Raw genomic sequence first — 18,682 nt, 5'->3', positions numbered from 1 at the left:
TATACGCATACCCCCAGCATACACACAACATGCCTTGCGCAATAGCAAATGGGTGCCGCCTGAGGCCAACCAAGCCCCAATCACCACCTCCCGGAGCATTCGAACTTCGGAAACCGAGCCTTTCCTACTCAGTCTCAAGCGTCTCGTCAAGCTCGACGAACTTGCCATCACCATCCATGAGCCGCCATCACCGTCACAGCCGACACCTCGAATTCGATCCCTTGGCTCTTCACCCGACCTACCATGCCGCCTCCCACCCGACCTTCGTCCCGCCTCCGAGGCTGGGCAACCGCCCTTTCATCCTCAATCCGAACCACGAGACAGCCGTGTATTCAGATTCGGATGCAGAAGACGACATCCTAGAAGAGTACTTCCGCGCAGATGAAGCATCCAAGTCTGCCGACAGTATGTCAGCGCCAGCCGTCGGCTCGCCCACACCCATGCAGCACACCGGCCACGAGAGGCAAGCCCACAACGACGAAGGAGGCGACTACTTCATGTACAAGCTACGCCTCCTCGAACACCAGGAACGCCAGCAACGGGAGGCCATGTCGTATGCTGTGGGATCAAGGTCGTCCTCGCCCTCCGCTGCGTCGGAACTGCCTCGGTCACGGTGGTCAGACTCCACCATCGCATCGACAGACCTCGACTTGCCTCAGGACGGACAAGAAGAAGAAAAACAGGACGACGATGCTAGCACATACGACGAAGAAGACTACTTGCACATCGCTGTTCCGGAACGACAACCCCGGCATGCCAAGAGTTGGCAGAACTTCAGCTACAAGCGCACTCCTGCGGTGGCACCGCGACGGCCTCCACTGACCATGGACGGCGTGGAGGCCTTCATCAAGCGTGGGGGTTGGAAACGGAAGGGCATCGTCTTTGAGAAGGACGATGTACCAACCTGGGAGTAAGGACGACGCTCTAAGCGGCATGAGCCGCCGTACTTACGATTCCCGACATCCTTACCGCTTCTCGACTTATACATCCTCGCCACTCTCATATGTCGCTTTTATATTCCAACTCGACTCCTCTCTTTTCTCACATGCATACAAACACACACACACACACACGCACGCACGACGTACAGCACCGACATTTCCTTCTCTCTCATCAGTCGATGCCTACCCACCTCACTATACTAGCCCACAGAGGGCACTGAATTTCATTTTGTCTCTTTACAGGCGACGGCGCGATCCAGGAGTTCTCCTCTCATGTCTATATTACCTGGATGCGGGAAAACATATGGGACTATCACACAGACATATACCTATCAAGGGGAGGTTTCTGCTCCAGGCGTCTTGTTTTTCATTGGATTGGGCGTATGATACTCCCTGCTCACATATATACCTTGGGCCTTTTGGATGAGCACGGCCACTGCGGAGGACTGGAGGATTGGACAGCGACAGGCGCCTCAGGCGAGGGGCACCTATTTCTTTGTAATGCAGGATACATGGGCTTTCACTTTGATGGGATTCCGAGCCAGTCTCGGAAGAATTACGTCCCCTCTTAGATAGAGGGGGCGATACGAATATACAGGATTCGAGCTTGCTCGATACCTTCTCACAACCAACGATCATGGTCCATCCCGTCGGCTCACTTGTGGCTTACTCTGAAAAAAAATTATTTTTTGCTCCTTAGGTAATCTCAAAATATTGATTGCAAGGCCCATCAAGAAGGGCTGTGAAGCTAAAATTACGTTGCCGAGAGTCCTCAACAAAGGGGACCCTGGATCGCTAGTTGTGCTAAATCCGCGGAAATCAGCTGAATCCAGTGAGACATGGGGGGGGGGGGGTTTCTTTTTCTTTTTTTTTTTTCTTGCCCTCAATTAGCGCCAACAGGCCAAGTTCAAAGACGACTCCACATTATTAGACTCGCTGTACCCTAGCTTACCTGACCTGGAACCTGACCTGACTCTGAATCGAGGTTTTACACGACGCAGAGGGACGGCGAAGTAAATACACCTTGCAGACTGACGGCATTCTCCATTTTACCAAGATCTTGTCTTGTCACTTGCGCTCCCACGCACCAAGAAGGTCGCAAATGTTACATGGGGAATCTAATTCATTTGCGTACGGCATTAAATGCCAATACTGGTTTGCCGACCGAGCCGATGAGGACGTCGGTACGAGCACGATGATTGGTAGTACGAAGTAATTGACCATTGGCACGCGTTTCTTTGACGAGGGCAAGCCGAGTTGCGTTCCTGGATTTTCCTCCAGTTTGTTTCGCTTATTAATTCCGAATGGCGTCCGGCTAATGGCGATGCCGAGAGAGCGGAACGGGCAGAATGCCAAGGGCTGGAAAACGGACGAAGAGGCACAGATGAGGGTGATGACATAACAAGGTCGGTCGATACAGTAAATAGAAGCGAGTGTTGATATCTGCGATACGACGGACGTGGAAGGTGATTACATTGCGTCCTAATCCGTACTTCTTTCATCTACGGTAGTGTATAATGAGTATAATGAGCGCCCTCCAGGGCGAGCTGAAAATAGTCTGAAGAGACCCATTGGGGTGGTTCAGGAACGGGACCCGTGAACGGAAACTTTTGCTGGGGCGGAAACAAATGAAGCTGAGATTTTAGCGGCGTGCGTGGGCACAGTGGTAGTTAGGTATTACTAAGGTATAGAGTAGAATTGGGCTTGGCCATTCGAGGCCGTTGCGGAACATCCGAGGAGGTGAGCTTTATTAGTCATGCGAAACGGCTACCAATGAGAACGCTGGACCATATTCGGGATTCTAACGGTCGGTGTTCGTGATGGTGTGCAACGTAAGGTACCTTACGGTGTGGTGTGAGATGACTCTGGGCGGGCTTTGGAAACATTTCCATGACAACCTTGTACAAGGGAACAGGTAACCGTATGTCAGCCAGGACTTCCGATATTGCCTTACAACCTCGTATTCAAGGAGCACATATTACAAAGCATAAGCGGGCTACGCCGCAACAACATCTCGGCGCGTTTCCAAAACGGCGAGCCGTTTGATGAAACGGAGACAAAATGTATAATACCACTTTAACCAGGTCCGTTCTGCTTTCTCTTCTCCCTGCAAGCCAAGACGTGATATCAATAGGTCCTGCATATGGGTGGGGACCGATTTGGACCACGTGGATGTTCATTTTGTGACCCCCCACTCACCCATTGTGACAATGACGCTATGCACTTCGTAATAAGCGTCCCAACCTCATCCATTGTGCTTTTCGGCCGAGAGGATACAGGACTCTGTACCTTGGAGAGCTCTTTTGTGCCTGGGAAAGTATGATGCCTTGCCTTGGCAGCCTCATGACTGTATATCCGAACTAGTGTAGTGTAGAGTAGAGGTGCCGCGGATTAATACCGAAGAAACAAGAGATTTTGGGGAGAGAGGTGAAGACGCTATAGCCTATCAGCCCATTGCTCAGACCGAGAACGATAGAAGCCGGCACAGAACCACGAGGACAAGACCCCCTGTCATAGGTGAAGGATCATGATGCCTCAATTCATCTTACCTTACATACGACGTATCCCTTCGCTCCAGGCTTCCGTTACCACGGCCACGAAATCGGACACGGGATAGAAGGCAGCCTTCCTTTGCAATTCAGACAGGCACCAATCAATTGCTCTCCTTTATTCCCTGCCCCCTGCCTGTCATCTGATTCTTATGTACATGTACGCCAAACTTTTGTGAACAGCAGCCCTGGCTGACATGGGACCCCGGATCCTCAACCCTGGCACCGTTCTGCCCTGGTAGTGTACGTTGTACATAGATAGACAAGGAAATCGTCCCAGGAACCCACACAGCCTTCTGAGTTTCATCTTATTTCTCATTTCCTCGGGGTTCCCCTTGCCTTGTGACTCATCAGGCTGATCATCTTCGTAAACCTGACGAAACAATTGGGAGTCCCCAGTTCGAGAAGTACTGTTGATCCGTGCCTCCCAGGCAGCCGGGTCTGGCACCTGTTCGGCGATCTCATAGGGAACCAGGGTCCAAACCCAGGCGGCATGGATGCCCACGGATCGTCAACGCTGCTTGTCTGACAGGCTTTCTATCATTTTTCTTCGGGCGTACCTACGAAGTACACCGTACCACGAAACACACAGAGGTGGCCAAGGCCATCCCGCGTCGGCGATCATAGTGTACATCGAAATGTCATCTAGTATCGGGGAGTGCCGAGAATGTCACAGCCAATTTCCCCAAGTTGTTGGGGCCTCGCGGGACAGGGACAGGGACCAAGGGTCTGGTCGTCTCACCCAGAACGACATTTCAACATAGCCGTCGTCGCTTACCACATCCCTTCACCTATACGGCAACCCCAAACCGCTTACGTCGGCGCTCAGTCGCCGCCCCTGCATCATCTCCGCCATGACCTTCCCCGTACCGAGCCCGAGAGTGATCCCCCAAGGCCCATGTCCGGCCGCTACATAGACACCGCCCTCGGGACCGGGCCGCGTTCGCACTCCAATGCCCAAATCGGCGTCCGGAATCCGAGCCAATATCGGTACGCCGGCGTCCGAGACCGGCCGGAAACAGTGCCCTTCCCTCACGACCTCCAGATCGGCCCCGTTTCCCTCCTGGTCGAAAGAGGAGACCATCCGCCCCGCCGTCTCCTTGAGCTTTCGGATCTTCGCGGCGTCGATCACGGCGTCTGACGGTAATGGCGGCAGGGGCTCGGTCGCCGAGTTGATGCCTGCGATGTAGATGTTGCCGTCCAGCCGCGCGTACAGCTCGGGCGACCAGCCGTCCTCAGTGGTGCTGTAGACGGAGTACGAAACCGGCTCGGGGTCGCCTCTGGGTACCTGGGGTGGCCGGAACACGAGAGAGTGGCCCGCCAGACTGGAGATGGGTAGTCGTACCGACGCACGGGGGAAGAGTTCCGCGAAGACGCGCGGGGACCAAGCACCCGCCGCGATGAGCAAGTGCGTGCAAGGTAGGTCCGTCTCGGTGGAAGACGTGGTCTCGGCGACGCGAACGCTTCCTATCTCGCCATGTCTCGCATCGGTACGGACGGAGATGACTTTCGCCGGGTGGTGAAGGCGCACACCGCGGTCAAGGCATGTCTGGAGGAGGAACTGGCAAAGGCGAAGCGGGTCCCTTGACGGATGGGCGAGAACAAAAAACGAAAAAAAAAGTCAGTTTGATTTTCCCTGCTACCTTTCTTCGTATTTCAGGTAATGGTGATGGGGAAGACGGACACAAGGCCGGTGGTTCCCTCTTCTGAAATGAGGTGGACATCATCGCCTTCCACTTGTCTGAGCCACGGAGGTCGGCCGTTGCCGGTGCCGTCATCCGATTCCACAGCCGTGACGACCTGAGCGCGGCTCTGACCCGTCCTTAGCCAGTCGTCTCCGCGCTTTCCCGCCAGCGTGACGGGGACGTGTGAGTGGCTAAACGTGCTGCTCTTCGTGTAGCCCCATTTCGCCCTCCCATCGTTCTGCTCAGCGAGCTTCTGGTGTTCGCTGAAGCTGAGAAGGCCGAGTGAGGCCGACTGCGGAGCGAACCAGTCTTTGGCCAGGAAACCGCCGGCGAACCCTGACGCCGATGAGAACAGCTCGGGAGATGGGTCGACGAGATGAATGGTGGACGGAATCTGATGCTCGGACAAATAGTAGGCTGTGGCGACTCCAATGAGTCCGGATCCAAGGATCACCGTCGTATTCATCTGGTATACTACTTTCTCTCTAGGCTATGACTGCAGCTTGACCTCGTCCGAATAGTGTGTGTTGCTTTGACGGACCCTTGGTGGTCTGTCTCGTGTCTCTCCCCTCTCGGAACCTAAGACGACGAGGCCGGTCGATACCGGGATTGATAAGATAAGAATCGTACAGTGAAAAGTACGTACTCCCCAGTGCATGAGGTAACAGCCCCCACTTCTAGCCCACTTCTAGAAGAATGCGATACTGATCTCGTCATCGCGAGAGACGAGAACCGAGATTGACTCTCAAGTTGTCACACAAATACGCAGTCAACATGTCGTCGAAAGTCATCATTGTGACCGGCGCCAGCCGTGGCATCGGCCTAGCCATCGCATCGTACCTGCTGAAGGCTTCCCACAACGTGGTTCTAGCCGCTCGGTCCAGTGACCAGTTGGAAGCTCTGAAGAAGTCGTACCCTAATCAAGTTGAATATGTTGCGGGAGATCTGGGCAATCTCGAGGTGGGCGGAATTATTCATCCTATTGGCGTGCGGTAATTGGAGACTCTGATGGACTCACACTTAAACCCCAGATTCCGCCCAAAGTGGCTGAACTCGCCGTCAAGGCCTTTGGCAGAATTGACGGAGTGGTCATCAACCACGGAGTTCTTACACCGGTTACACGCTTGGAGAATGCGTCCGTGGAGGAATGGAGGAAAGCATACGACATTAACGTGTTCAGTGGGCTGGCCTTGGTATGTCAAGCAGACAAGTCGAGATATATTTGGTACGGATATGGACATTCGAGAATCCAATTCTGACACATCTATCCTAGGTCAAAGCGGCTCTCCCTGCACTACGAAAATCCAAGGGAAGTGTGGTGTGGGTTTCATCGGGGGCTGCTGCGAAAGCTTATACCGCTTGGGGTGCCTACGGCTCCTCCAAGGCGGCCGTGGAGAGCATCTCGGCGCATCTTGCAGTCGAGGAGCCCGATATAACAGGTATAGCTGTTTCTCCCGGCCGCGTGGACACGGACATGCAGAGGGTCATTCGGGAAGATGGCAAACATGCCATGGACGCCAAGGACCATTCCGGGTTCTCTTCAGCATTTGAGCAAGGGCAATTGCTCAAGCCCGAACAACCGGGTCATGTCATGGCGAGATTCGTTTTGAATCCCGACCACAGTCTAAGCGGCGAGTCTCTGAGGTACGAGACAATATCCCAGATCAATGACCGCGATATTTTACAGCTGACTTACACATTACATAGATGGCAAGCAAGCGAGCTTGCTGCGTACCAAGAGGCGTGATGGACGCTGACTGTTTGGACACTATAAAGCGATGGTCAGCAACTGAGCTTGATGACGCAAGTAAAATAGAACATCGAAATAAAAGAAAGTTGCAGTCAGTTGAAAGATGAAAAGCTCATATGTTAATCCACATAGATGATTCAGGATTAGCATGGAATATGTTTTATCATCATGCAACGGGGAAAAAAAAAGTTATGAAAAAATGTGCAACAAACCTTATCAGCAGAAGCCCGCCCCCAATTCTTGACTACGCATTCATGCTGAGCCAGAATAGCCTGAAGATATCGTGTAAGTATAGGGCGCAAGCACTTCGTGTGTCCGACCAAAGGCAGTTTCAACGGCGATGTTTCTCAGTGTGGAAATGTCTCCGTCCTCTTGTGTCGGTATTTGATAGTACTTTAATTTGGGCATCCTGGTCGCCGAAACAAGGCAATCGAGAACTCCTGGCTGCAAAACCTACGCACATTACCTGGATGAATGGGTCAGCAACATGAATTGAAGTATAGTGTCGTAAAAGAAGCTGAGAGCATCATGATTCAGATACGTCCGTTTGGCTTGGACTTCGTCAATCACCATCGAGCAAAGCTCGTAAGTTTGGGGCGACAACAGACTCATCATAGTCATGTCTGCGGGCAAAACGCAGGAAAAGGAATGGAGATGTGAAGCTTACCTGTAGCTGCTAGGTGATGAGAAATTCCATTTTGGCAGAATGCGCAAAGCTCCCTCTCTTCGAGGTATGCAGAGTCAAGGTGGAAGGAAGGTTTGACCAGAAATAATTGAACGAAAATTTCTTGGGCAATATACCAAATAATAGTGGCCCGTGCATCCACGAGTCCCAGTTTAACTTTGTACCTGAGGCTAAGAGTGGTTCTGATGGGGCAATCAAAGACATTTGATTGGACACCGGGCTACCACCAACCGAGAAGATGGAAGCGTCAGAGTGGCTTGAGTTCCCCGCCACTTCTACACGCCACTTCTACACGTACATAATAACTACGAACGAAATACGCGTTACAAATTGTGGGAGGAGCTTGACAGTGTGCTGTGGGAACAGAGGAAATCATCTTGTTCGCGATGCCTGCTCCCATTACGGTACTGATTTCTGGTTCTTGATCCGCCATTCCGCGGACCCGGTTCGTCCCGAACAAGTATGCGTCGCCGTGTGCTTTAGAATCCATTCCATTTCACTTCCTGCGTGCGGCCAACTCCCTCAAGCTTCTCAAGTGTAGTCCGTAACTGCAGGTCTTAAATGCCTCCCCGACCAGTCTCTCAACCGCGTTTGCAACCACGTCGCCTCGAAACTGACGGAGGCCGAACTCTCTACTAAAACAACGTACGCTGGAGGAATGCACAGACGTAGTCTAGTTGGTGTGCCGATGGGAACGTGGGGGAGAGAGGCGAATGGACTACTGCTGGAGATTGTATTCCACATCTCCTCTTGTTGTCTTGCGGGGTTCAGACCAGGGGATAATTCGACGGGGGTATATCAGGCTCCTCGGATCGGTAACATCGCCCCTGCGTGGATGAAGTCGGATCGGTTACGACGACCTGAAGAGCAAGATTGGGTGAGGCTGTGACAACTCTCAAGATACTGACTCTTCGAAGAGTCTGTGCATTGTGACGCGTGCACAAGCTTTTCTGCCTTTGCTCGTCGTCGTCGCTCTTCATGCAGAAGCCGCCGTAACTCCTCAATATCGGCCATTCCAGTGGCGGCGACGGCGCCGAGTGGCTGCCTTACCGAGAAAAGCAATCCGGCACCAGTGCAAGTTTCAATTCTGCACGTGTAGAAGGGAAGAGACGTCCGACCGGACCGATGCGTTGAAGCCATGTGTCAGCCGTGTCACGAGATTAAGTGGAGCTTATCAGACAATCTCATCCATCAGGATGAACGACCGACTTCATTACCTTACCTAATAAGGTGCGTTAGGTAAGGTACCTTAGAGGCCCGGACAACGACTCGAAAGATCAATGCCTCGAAAGAAGCTGCTTAATTATGCTATAGCTTCTCAACTCTTGGTTGTCGTTTTCGTTTCGACTCATTAAAGCTTACGACATTTACTCAAAACATAGCGCTGTGGATCACTCGACTTCCTGCCGTCTTATCCATCGAGATCACGCATTTTCGTGAGAGAGCAGGCATCAAACCAACCTCTCATTCATCTTCGGCGATTGCTTGGAGGATAATCACAGGCGACTTGCGCCAACGCCATCAACCCCCTGATCACCTGGCTATCTACTTCAATCACATACGGCAAACATCTTTTGTCGCATAGAACATTAACTGTGACCATGTCAGATCACGAGTTTGGGGGTAAGTGCTTCTTCCTTCTGTTGTGTTGTGTTGTGTTGTGTCCTGTGTCCATTCGCGTCAAACCATCCGCCCCTCCTACAAACCATGGCCGGATCGCAGTCGCCCGAGCGACCTAGGTACAAGTGTCCTTTACCCCTTGTTCTTACCTTAGCTGTGGCTTTTCAACGTTCAAGCCTACCTAAGGTAGCATTTAAGCTTCCGCCCTCTTGTCCACAAAAGCCGCGGTTATCTCCCTTCTCTCGAACGAGACAAGTTCCAGGCTTGGCTGCATTCTCATCTTTCATCTCCTCCTCTACTCATATTCAATCTTGCCTATCAACATGCCGCACTTGCATGTCCTACATGACGATGTGGGACTTCAGGTCACGCGCCGCCGCCGGAAGCGCCGGAGTATAACGCTCGAGTTCTGTCACCATTTGGATCTGATCATACGCTAATGGTGTTTTCTTAGTTAATGATGAGCTCTCGCTCCCCAAGGGTACGTACTAGACATCCCATGTCATCCGAGCAAAGCATTCCCCGAACCCCTTAACCGCTTTTGGGAGACGGTGTTGCGGTGCCATGCCCACGCACAGCAAACTAACGCTTGTCATGTCATAGCGACGGTCCAAAAAATCGTGTCGGAGATTCTGCCCCCCTCCGGAGGAATCTCGTTCTCCAAAGAGGCCCGAGATCTTCTCATCGAGTGTTGTGTCGAATTTATCACCCTCATCTCCTCCGAGGCCAACGAGATCTCCGAGAAGGAAGCCAAGAAAACCATAGCATGCGATCACATCACTAAGGCTCTTGAGCAGCTTGGTTTCTCCGACTACGTTCCTGCGGTACTCGAGGCAGCTGCTGAACACAAGGAGGTTCAGAAGGTGCGTTGTCTCGTCTTTGGATGCCCCCATCCTCTGGCGCCTTTCCCCGCCCTCCCCCGTGAAAAACGGATCGGCTAACGTCTCGTGTTTCTGCGTCTACAGGGCAGGGAGAAGAAGTCCAACAAGTTTGCTAACAGCACCATATCGATGGAGGAACTGGAGAGGATGCAACAGGAGGCTTTTAACGATGCGGCTAAACGACATTCTTAGTCTGGGCAAGCGGCCGCAGGACTCGAGATTGTAGAGTTGGCTGTGCGATGACTTATGACGATGGTGAAGATGCACGTGCGTGGGTTGGCGTTCGGCGACTGTATTGGAGGAAATGTATTGCGTTGGTGGCCAGCATGTTGCTGCCGGGGGTTGCTTAGTTACTCTATACACGGATGGGTATTCTTTTGAGCCGTTCACTCGAGGCTGTTAAATTCCAATATCAACTTGCGGGCTCCCAGCCACAACAACTGTGGCCGAAATACCATCATGAGACTCATTTCCCAACTAGACACTTCGAACGAGGTCCAGTACAACATCATCTACTGGTTTGGTGACGTCGCAGCTCAGATGTGCAAAATGAAGATCTCGGAACAACGCCATGTAGGTTGGTTCGAGATTAGAAAGGGAGGAAGAAGGTGTCAAAAAGAAATTGAAAAACAAAGGAGGCGAGAATGTAGAAACGACCAACTAGCAAAAAAGCTCGTCCACAGCTCTCACCCAGCTGAGGACTACGAAAAACCCCTTACACTGTGCAGAACAGAAAGGGCATTTTTGCTAGAACCACGATTCGGACACGGAGCTCCGAACTTAGGAATATAGGTAGACACCGCGGCGGATCAGACCTGGAAGGCCCAAACCGCTACCATTGAGCCAGCTATGGCTAGTAAGATTAATTGAACTTGTCATGGGGTTGCCCATAAGGGTATCGACATCTACTTCGGGTAGGGGGTACTTCCCTTCCTGTTCACCAGTCGTATGGACCTGCCTTCTCTTCCTTTCTTTGGAGCTTCCGGCACCGAGCCCAGTGTTCTTGTGTTAGAGTAGTCAATCTACGATGGCCTCTATACCAGTTAGGTAGGTAGTCTCAGGTGATCAAACTTTGCACTTCTCTGTCCCTTATGTGGGTAGGGAAACGTCCACAAACATCGTGGACTTTCAGCAAAAAAATCTGGATACTTGGACTGCCTTTCCTTAAGGCAGTGACCTAACACTTAGTCTGTACTACTATCATATGTAGCCTCTATCTTACGTCAACATGGTTTCTCTCTATAGGTACCTAGCCAGACGTAGTCTTTGCAAGTCAGGAGACATTCGATCCTCTATGAATATCTTGATGGAACTCCATGCAGCTTAAACCCCTAATCTTTCATATTTGCAGAGCCCGGGGAGCAGTAGATACATTAGTGTCTCAAAGATGTAACCTATCCATTCATTGCAAAGTGTATTCCAAATTCCTATATACATGTACCAGTCATTCATGCGGCCGTCCCTGTGAAAAAGCATAACGCCACCCTCCTTCTCATGCGGTATAAATATGGATAAAATAGCGCCAGATCCATCCCAATCATACAATAAGGTAGCCAGAGCCCGTAGCCCGGTTATGTTAGCCATTTTCGCACTTCCAGTTCTGTCACCACGAAAACATCAATACAGTCGCCGCTGGTAATAGACCGGTTCATCATCGTACGAAAGACGCCGAATCTCCTCCTTGATAAGCCTTCTCCTCTCCGCCCGGCTGATAGGCTTCTGAGTCTCGGCCCCGGGGTCCGGATGGAGTTGGTTCCGCGCAGTCTGCAACCGCAGGTTACGTTCCCGTTCTGACTGAGCGGCCAGCTCAGCTTCGGCATGCTGCTGGGCGAGTCTCAGTGCCTCAGCCACCTCGTCCCGCGACGCCGTTCCCTCCTCGAAAACCTTTTGTATGAGCTTGTCCAAGGGCTTTTCTTCAGGAACAGAAGGTTTTATTTCAATCACAGTTTCCCTTTGCTCCTCTTGGCCGTGCTGGCGCTTCTTTGACTGTGTCCTGATATCTGCCAGGGGGCCGGTGTCCTCTCCCGTGTCGAGAACGACAATGGTTCCATCTTCAAGTTCTGTGGTCGTCGAACGAAAGCGGTCTGGGAGATATGGCTTTGGCGAAGGGCGGCTGGACTGCTGTTTTATGGCGGTGCGGAGCTGGTTGAATGTTCGTTGTTGGAGGACGTAACCGCTCAGGAAGAGAGCTGACGTGCAAGAGAGAACTATTTTGACGAGACGGAAGTATTGATCAGTAAAGTTGATGGAATTGGGATGTCGAGGAATGTCAGAGTGGGAGCGGGGTTCTGATCCTACTGATTCCGGTGGTAAGAAGGCCGGCGACCTGTGATGCTGTGAAAAGCATGGCAAAGGTTGAAAATTTGAATGCGATCCTATGTCTGTATTCGACGAGGGAACTTTCTACCCGGTGTTAGGGATTTCTGCAACAATGGGATTCCCTTGGAACTGTTCTTCAAGTTTCAATAGTCGCCGCGGTCGAGATGATTCTCCTATATAAGACAAAATGAAGGGGTTGCATCGACGTGGTGGGTTGTTTACTTCGTTCACCGAGCAACGGGGCTTATCGATAAGCTTTTCCCAACCAGCGTCACGTCACACCTCTGTACTTTTTTTTGCGACTGCCATCGCAGCCAATGCCTTTCTAATACTTTAGCATCGCATTTGGCATCCAACTCGACGCCATTGACTTCACCGAATTACCACGATCCCCACGATCCCGATTTCTCAGCTCCACAATCACGAAATTTAATTCCTTCGCATCCTGCCGAACCACCGACCGCAGCCATGAAGAGCGGCCGCACGGTCTACGCCAACGAGAGCCGGTTCCTCGATGAGCGCGGCACAGCCAGCGAGCTGGCGCCGAACGGCGAGAACCCAGCCAAGATCATGGAGAAAGCCGTGATCGGGCGGATCGTCGACTCGCAGTTCTACCAATACCAGTGCTTCGCCCTCAACGAGGCCGGCATCGTCGACCGCGTGGTCAACGACGTCCACTTCATCGGCGGCACCTACGGCGCCGCCCAGAAACCCACCCCGTTCCTCTGCCTCGCCTTCAAGCTCCTCCAGCTCGCCCCCGCCGACGACGTCCTCGAGGTCTACCTCGGCCACGGTGGCGAGCGGTTCAAGTACCTGCGCGCCCTGGCGTGCTTCTACATCCGCATGACCCGCCGGCCCGCCGACGTGTATCGCCTGCTCGAGCCGTACCTCGCCGACAGGCGGAAACTCCGGCGGAAAACGAGGCAGGGCACGAGCCTGACGTATATGGACGAGTTTGTGGACGATCTGTTGACCAAGACGCGCGTGTGCGCTACGAGCTTTCGGGAGCTCCCGCGGCGGACGGACCTGGTGGACCTCGGGGAGCTGGAGGAGCGGGAAAGCCCTCTCGGAGATATAGACGAGTTGCTGGAAGAGGAGGACGAGAGGGACCAGGCGGAAGAAGAGGCGCGGCAGGCGAACGGGGACGATGAAAGGTCAGAGGGGGAGATAGATGGTGGGCGAGATGGGGATGGGGGCGAGGATCGAATGGATGTAGACAGGCGCAGCCGCTCAAGGAGTAGGTCTCCCGGTCGAAGGGAACGGGGGGAAACGCCCGACAGGTCAAAATCATGACGGGGCTATTTGAGTCCAACGTAATACGGACGATGCCAGCTTTCAGCCGTCCCTGAACATGAGTCCATAAATCCCCCACATGGCGCAGTCCAAATGATGCCAAACTGTACAAGGCTATATTTCTTCTCCTTTCAACAGGATACATGGGTATGGTACATGAATTTATACAATCGGATTTCTGGATATCCCATCAAGCGTCCCGATGAACTTGGAACCCCTCAAGGGGGCTATCTATGGTTTACTTTCCTATCGCGGATGGACAAGACACAGCTCAAACCCAGCCCCCGCCCGCTGAAATGTGCTCTGCGGCGCGTCCTATCATGAGGAGGTGGCCAGCCGGCTTGACAGATCAGCCGCCATATTTAATAGTCTCCTGTCATCCCAATACTGGCCTATCAGTTGGAGACCCGCCACCTTCCGGCTCTCATCCGCATCCGGGGCCGGTGACCGGATGGTGACGGGAATGCTAACGGCAGGAAGGCCGGCTAAGCTCGCCGGCACGGTAAAGACATCGTTCATATACACCTCCACCGGCGTCTGCGTTTCGAGGTCTTGCATCCGGGGCGCAAAGGTGGGGGCCGTCGGACAAAGGAGAAAGTCGACCTGTGATGGCCCGAGCTTGTCCTCCAGCCGGACGTTGTCCGACATGTCGCTGAGGTCAAACTGTTGCGCGTCGTAAAGCGGGTTTTCGATGCGGAAGACGCGGTCAAAGTCCCGCTGCACCAGTCTCCGCACCTTCTGAGCTTGGATGAAGTAGTTGTCCATCGCCTCTGAACTGAGGCTGTAAGAGCCGAGGAGGATGCGCCTCTTGACTTCGTCTCCGAAACCGTCGCCCCGCGTCTTTGAGTAGAGGACTTCGCCCGCCGCGTCGCTCTCCTCCCCCCGCACGCCGTACCGCACGCCGTCGTACTTTGCTAGGTTGGAGGATGCCTCTGCGGGGGCGATGACGTAGTAGGCGGCCAGGGCCTGTCTTGTCGAGGGGAGCGAGACCGGCACAATCTCGACCCCGGCGTCTGAAAGAACATTGGCTGCATCGGACCAAGCCGTGCGAATAAGAGGGTCCAGCTCCTCGATGTTGTATTCCAGTGGCACACCAACCCTGATCGGGCCCTTCTCCTGTTGTTGTTGTTGTTGTTGTTGTTGTTGTCGTGTTCGATGGGATGTGCGGAAGTTAGTGGAAAGCGACGTCGGGTCGTTGGGATCATGTTCCTCGTCCAGCTTCGTCCCGAACACCAGGTTCTCAATGGCAGTCGCATCGCGAGCAAACAGCCCAACCGTGTCGAGAGAGTTGGCATATGGCACGACGCCCCATCTCGACAACATGCCGTAGGAGGGCTTGTAGCCCACGACGCCGCAGTACGCCGCAGGCAGACGGATCGAGCCGCCTGTGTCGGTGCCCAGGGCGATGTCGGCGTCCCCGACCCGCACGGCGACGGCACTACCGCCCGAGCTGCCTCCTGCCGAGGTTGGTGGCACCTCCGAGAGGGGGTTCAACACCGGGCCGTGGGACGAATGAGTCGAATGCGAGCCCATTCCAAACTCGTCCATGTTGGTCTTCCCCACCACAACTGCACCCCGGTCGCGTAGCTGGCGCACGATGGTGGCCTCGAAGGGACTGGAGTAACCGGCGAGGATGGAAGATGCGCAGGTCGTCGGGAGGTCTTTTGTCGCGAAATTGTCCTTGACGGCTAGCCTGAAGCTGGTGGTGCCGGGTTTGCTACCAACCGCTGTAGTTTCCGCGGGAGCTGCTTAGCAAAAAGGGAAGTCAGCGTTGAAAGGGAGGGAGAGGAGATAGGTCGATGCGACTTGCCTCGCTGCACGAAGTGGTTGAGCTCATAGTGATGGTGGCATCGGATTTGGGTTCTGATTATTTTCTGCGCATGGCCAGGGGCGGCCCCGAGCCGTAGGTTTAGGCGCGAGAGCCTCACATGAAGAGACATATGGTGCTACTCTTCTTGACGAGTCGTCCCCCTGCGATTCGGCTAGCCACTGGCTCTCGGGGTTTTGGTGGTCGATGCAATCGAAAATCCGGACTGTTAATCGGAAGAGAGTCCGACCTGTTCGCTCAGGCGGGACAGGGCCGTGCGGATAACGATCACCAGACCGTGTTTAAGGTAGGTACGTACCCAACCTGCATGAGGTACAACCTTGATGGCTTATCTGGAGGCAGACCACGGGACCCGTCCGTCTCTTATTAATACACTGTACACGTAGAACCTTTAGTAGCTTGAACTGTACCTGCAGCCTGCTGGGGTTCCTTCGGATTGAGGATCGAGGCACATTAAAGTGCCTGGAGGGAACAACAACATCGACCACAACGAGGACGAACACGAGAACAAAGAACAAACGACCATACAGCTAGAGAAATAGCAACAGTAACAGCAACAGAAGAGCAACATCCTGGTGGGATCTCTTCCCAACCAGCCGCAACGATGTTAATTACAACACTGCTGTTCAGCGCCCTATGGCGCTTGGCTCGAGCCGCTCAGCCTGGTGCTGCACAGCCGGTTGCCGCCCCGATGCGCGAGCTTTCCTGGGGCCAGCTCAACTTCCTCCACACCACCGACTCGCACGGCTGGCTCGGAGGCCATCTACAAGAGCCGCAGTATTCGGCGGACTGGGGCGATTACGTATCATTCGCCGAGCACATGCGCAGGAAGGCTGACGAGAAAGGCGTGGACCTGATCGTGATCGACACGGGTGACCGCGTCGAGGGAAACGGTCTCTACGATGCTTCGAGCCCTAAGGGCCTGTTCACCTATGACATCTTCCGCGAGCAGACCATCGACGTCCTCTGCTCGGGCAACCACGAGCTGTACAAGGCCGACGCCGCCGACCGCGAGCACAACACCACGGTTCCGAACTTCAAGGAGAACTACATCGCGTCGAACCTCGATTACCTGGACGACAACACGGGCGTCTTGGTGCCGATGGCGCAGCGATATCGCAAGTTCAGGACGAAGAATCTAGGGTTGGAGATCGTGACGTTCGGCTTCCTTTTCAACTTTGACAAGAACGCCAACAACACGGTCGTCCAGCGGGTGGAGGATACGATCCGAGAGGAGTGGTTCCAGAAGGTGCTCCGCGAGGAGAAGCCGGACGTGTTCGTCGTGACGGGTCATGTGGGCCTGCGCATGCCGGAATCCAGGGCCATCTTCGAAGCCATCCGCAAGCAGCACTGGTTCGCGCCGATTCTCTTCTTCGGCGGACACGTCCACGTGCGGGACGCGCGGCGCTTCGACGACAAGTCGTACGGGATCGCGAGCGGCCGTTACATGGAGACGATCGGGTGGGCGTCTGTCGACGGGATCGGAAAGAGGACGGAGGATGACGAGGTCGCTGGGGTGAGGGGGTCCGTTTCCTTCTCGCGCAGGTACATCGACAACAACTTGTACGGCCTCTACCACCACACCGGGTTGAACGAATCGACTTTCCCCACGCCGCGGGGTCAGGGGGTGAGCGAGATGATTGATCGGGCCAGGGTGAGCCTCGGCCTCGACTACAAGCTGGGGTGTGCGCCGCGGGATCTCTGGGTGAGCCGAGCCAAGTACCCCGGCGAGGGGAGCATGTATACCTGGATCGAGAACGAGGTTCTACCCGACGTGGTGGTGAGGCAAGACAGGAAAGACAAGCCGCGCCTCATCATCACCAACACCGGGGCTCTGCGGTTTGATATCTTCAAGGGCCCGTTCACCAAGGACAACACGTACCTCGTGTTTCCTTTCACGAGCAAGTTCCGCTACATCCCGGACGTCCCTTACCAAGTGGCCAAGAAGGTTCTCCCTCTGATCAACCGGGCCGGCCCCGTGTTCCAGGCCTCTCTGGACACACAGTTCCTGAACGTGCCGGAAGCCATGGCGTCCAAGAAGTACTTTGTGGCCACTGACGACGAGGATGGCAGCGACGAGGGCAGCTTTTTCGAGCTCAAAGGGCCCGAATCCGCCCAGCGGCCTCTAGGAGGAGTCGAAGCAGAGACAGCGATGTCAGTACCGACGCCGCAGTTGTTGGCGGGCTACACAACCGAGGACGACATGGGTACCGATGGCGATGACACGGAGCGCTCGCCGATCAAGATGTATGCGGTCCCGAACTGCGTGCAGGCCGAGGTGGGGTTCCCGGAAGAGGACGGCCGCCCCGATAAGGTCGACCTTGTGTTCATCGACTTTACCCAGCCGTGGATCATCCCGGCGCTCAAGTTTAGCGGCGGCGATTACAGCGACGCGGATGTAGAGCAGTGGGACCACGAGACGTTGACGTACAAGGTCGGAGAATGGATCAGGAAGAACTGGGATGGTGATTGTTGAGGGGGGAAAGGGCCGCGATGTAAGGTAGTAATCTGGGAAGGTTTGGGATAATATTGTTGGACTTGCAACTGGCATGGTTTACTTGGAACCTCGTAGGCGCATCATGGTTTGCTTTTACAGGCATGGACTCGAATCATAAGGTATACTGTCAACTACGTTGTACTCCACGTCTTTCACTTTTTGTTTATCATTTTCTTTACGATACCAGTCTCTCAGAGATTTGTGGGACGAACGGATATGGTAGGGGGATTTTCGTCTTTTCTTTTCGTTCAGGTTTTTTTTTCTTTTTCTTTAATATCCTTAACTCGTAACCATCCAGGTGTAAATCTGTCGATATCGTTTGAATATGTTGCGTGTGTTGGCGACTGGCGATATATCGCACACGAATGGGGAAAAAAAGGAAAGAATCCCCTCGATGTCTCGTTTCAGGTACCTTAGCTCGGAGGGGGTCCAAAGTGTGAGGTCGAGTGACGATGTGACGTGGGCGTCGCGGAATCGTTGAGGCTAGTTGGGTATAAGGTACTAAGGTACCTTACCTTAGGTAAGTAAGTTGGTGTACATGAATTAAGCGAATTTCGGAAGCCGCCCCGGTCACCGTCTGTGACATTAATAGAGTTCCGTACCTGAATGCCAAGACATCCCTACGGATAGCCCC

The 18,682-nt window shown here is 53.8% G+C and overlaps 10 protein-coding genes across 10 annotated transcripts; 7 read left to right on the top strand and 3 right to left on the bottom strand.

The window, feature by feature from the left end:
- Nucleotides 1–29: 29 nt before the first annotated feature.
- On the top strand, nt 30–914 carry SODALDRAFT_270652 (hypothetical protein; the record flags this gene model as incomplete). The annotated part of the gene is made up of 1 exon (XM_028607724.1): nt 30–914. The coding sequence occupies one exon, from the start codon at nt 30–32 to the stop codon at nt 912–914; it is 885 nt and encodes a 294-aa protein (XP_028468810.1).
- SODALDRAFT_109510 (hypothetical protein) lies at nt 914–1,193 on the top strand. Its single transcript, XM_028606535.1, has one exon. The coding sequence runs from the start codon at nt 1,004–1,006 to the stop codon at nt 1,160–1,162; it is 159 nt and encodes a 52-aa protein (XP_028468809.1). The 5' UTR covers nt 914–1,003; the 3' UTR covers nt 1,163–1,193.
- Nucleotides 1,194–1,364: 171 nt separating this feature from the next.
- Nucleotides 1,365–4,254, top strand: SODALDRAFT_357029 (hypothetical protein; the record flags this gene model as incomplete). The annotated part of the gene is made up of 10 exons (XM_028613962.1): nt 1,365–1,439; nt 1,540–1,602; nt 1,927–2,125; nt 2,188–2,221; nt 2,274–2,331; nt 2,659–2,681; nt 2,850–3,004; nt 3,677–3,728; nt 3,845–4,000; nt 4,083–4,254. 10 exons carry the CDS (start codon nt 1,365–1,367, stop codon nt 4,252–4,254), a joined length of 987 nt encoding a protein of 328 aa, XP_028468808.1.
- Nucleotides 3,914–5,716, bottom strand: SODALDRAFT_330721 (FAD dependent oxidoreductase superfamily). Its single transcript, XM_028611274.1, has 2 exons — nt 5,175–5,716; nt 3,914–5,073 (listed from the first exon to the last, which is right to left on the bottom strand). Exons 1-2 carry the CDS (start codon nt 5,639–5,641, stop codon nt 4,278–4,280), a joined length of 1,263 nt encoding a protein of 420 aa, XP_028468807.1. The 5' UTR covers nt 5,642–5,716; the 3' UTR covers nt 3,914–4,277.
- A 178-nt stretch (nt 5,717–5,894) lies between these two features.
- SODALDRAFT_330718 (NAD(P)-binding protein) lies at nt 5,895–7,348 on the top strand. Its single transcript, XM_028611273.1, has 4 exons — nt 5,895–6,135; nt 6,207–6,368; nt 6,449–6,819; nt 6,883–7,348. The coding sequence occupies exons 1-4, from the start codon at nt 5,950–5,952 to the stop codon at nt 6,920–6,922; spliced, it is 759 nt and encodes a 252-aa protein (XP_028468806.1). The 5' UTR covers nt 5,895–5,949; the 3' UTR covers nt 6,923–7,348.
- A 1,524-nt stretch (nt 7,349–8,872) lies between these two features.
- On the top strand, nt 8,873–10,589 carry SODALDRAFT_330715 (TATA-binding protein-associated phospho protein). Its single transcript, XM_028611272.1, has 4 exons — nt 8,873–9,233; nt 9,685–9,711; nt 9,834–10,093; nt 10,196–10,589. The coding sequence occupies exons 1-4, from the start codon at nt 9,212–9,214 to the stop codon at nt 10,301–10,303; spliced, it is 417 nt and encodes a 138-aa protein (XP_028468805.1). The 5' UTR covers nt 8,873–9,211; the 3' UTR covers nt 10,304–10,589.
- An 875-nt stretch (nt 10,590–11,464) lies between these two features.
- SODALDRAFT_330714 (hypothetical protein) lies at nt 11,465–12,585 on the bottom strand. The gene is made up of 2 exons (XM_028611271.1): nt 12,410–12,585; nt 11,465–12,318 (listed from the first exon to the last, which is right to left on the bottom strand). Exons 1-2 carry the CDS (start codon nt 12,456–12,458, stop codon nt 11,729–11,731), a joined length of 639 nt encoding a protein of 212 aa, XP_028468804.1. The 5' UTR covers nt 12,459–12,585; the 3' UTR covers nt 11,465–11,728.
- Nucleotides 12,586–12,771: 186 nt separating this feature from the next.
- On the top strand, nt 12,772–13,856 carry SODALDRAFT_330713 (PRP38-domain-containing protein). Its single transcript, XM_028611270.1, has one exon. The coding sequence runs from the start codon at nt 12,899–12,901 to the stop codon at nt 13,721–13,723; it is 825 nt and encodes a 274-aa protein (XP_028468803.1). The 5' UTR covers nt 12,772–12,898; the 3' UTR covers nt 13,724–13,856.
- SODALDRAFT_330712 (glutamyl-tRNA amidotransferase subunit A) lies at nt 13,707–15,731 on the bottom strand. Its single transcript, XM_028611269.1, has 2 exons — nt 15,534–15,731; nt 13,707–15,468 (listed from the first exon to the last, which is right to left on the bottom strand). Exons 1-2 carry the CDS (start codon nt 15,661–15,663, stop codon nt 14,042–14,044), a joined length of 1,557 nt encoding a protein of 518 aa, XP_028468802.1. The 5' UTR covers nt 15,664–15,731; the 3' UTR covers nt 13,707–14,041.
- A 296-nt stretch (nt 15,732–16,027) lies between these two features.
- SODALDRAFT_330711 (ser/Thr protein phosphatase family) lies at nt 16,028–18,346 on the top strand. Its single transcript, XM_028611268.1, has one exon. The coding sequence runs from the start codon at nt 16,156–16,158 to the stop codon at nt 18,025–18,027; it is 1,872 nt and encodes a 623-aa protein (XP_028468801.1). The 5' UTR covers nt 16,028–16,155; the 3' UTR covers nt 18,028–18,346.
- The last annotated feature ends 336 nt before the right edge of the window (nt 18,347–18,682 follow it).

Source organism: Sodiomyces alkalinus (genome assembly GCF_003711515.1).
Source record: "Sodiomyces alkalinus F11 unplaced genomic scaffold SODALscaffold_2, whole genome shotgun sequence".
Lineage (NCBI taxonomy): Eukaryota > Fungi > Ascomycota > Sordariomycetes > Glomerellales > Plectosphaerellaceae > Sodiomyces > Sodiomyces alkalinus.
This window is presented reverse-complemented; position numbering and strand designations above follow the sequence as displayed.

Coding starts and splice junctions, on each gene's coding strand:
- SODALDRAFT_330718 (XM_028611273.1), top strand. CDS start 5,950: ATGTCGTCGAAAGTCATCATTGTGACCGGCGCCAGCCGTGGCATCGGC. Junction 6,369..6,448: donor TGTTCAGTGGGCTGGCCTTG/GTATGTCAAGCA, acceptor CATCTATCCTAG/GTCAAAGCGGCTCTCCCTGC. Junction 6,820..6,882: donor CTAAGCGGCGAGTCTCTGAG/GTACGAGACAAT, acceptor CACATTACATAG/ATGGCAAGCAAGCGAGCTTG.
- SODALDRAFT_330712 (XM_028611269.1), bottom strand. CDS start 15,663: ATGTCTCTTCATGTGAGGCTCTCGCGCCTAAACCTACGGCTCGGGGCC. Junction 15,469..15,533: donor CAACCACTTCGTGCAGCGAG/GCAAGTCGCATC, acceptor TTTGCTAAGCAG/CTCCCGCGGAAACTACAGCG.
- SODALDRAFT_330714 (XM_028611271.1), bottom strand. CDS start 12,458: ATGCTTTTCACAGCATCACAGGTCGCCGGCCTTCTTACCACCGGAATC. Junction 12,319..12,409: donor CCTTCTTACCACCGGAATCA/GTAGGATCAGAA, acceptor TCGTCAAAATAG/TTCTCTCTTGCACGTCAGCT.
- SODALDRAFT_330713 (XM_028611270.1), top strand. CDS start 12,899: ATGAAGAGCGGCCGCACGGTCTACGCCAACGAGAGCCGGTTCCTCGAT.
- SODALDRAFT_109510 (XM_028606535.1), top strand. CDS start 1,004: ATGTCGCTTTTATATTCCAACTCGACTCCTCTCTTTTCTCACATGCAT.
- SODALDRAFT_330711 (XM_028611268.1), top strand. CDS start 16,156: ATGTTAATTACAACACTGCTGTTCAGCGCCCTATGGCGCTTGGCTCGA.
- SODALDRAFT_330721 (XM_028611274.1), bottom strand. CDS start 5,641: ATGAATACGACGGTGATCCTTGGATCCGGACTCATTGGAGTCGCCACA. Junction 5,074..5,174: donor GAGGGAACCACCGGCCTTGT/GTCCGTCTTCCC, acceptor CCATCCGTCAAG/GGACCCGCTTCGCCTTTGCC.
- SODALDRAFT_330715 (XM_028611272.1), top strand. CDS start 9,212: ATGTCAGATCACGAGTTTGGGG. Junction 9,234..9,684: donor GTCAGATCACGAGTTTGGGG/GTAAGTGCTTCT, acceptor GTGTTTTCTTAG/TTAATGATGAGCTCTCGCTC. Junction 10,094..10,195: donor AACACAAGGAGGTTCAGAAG/GTGCGTTGTCTC, acceptor CTGCGTCTACAG/GGCAGGGAGAAGAAGTCCAA.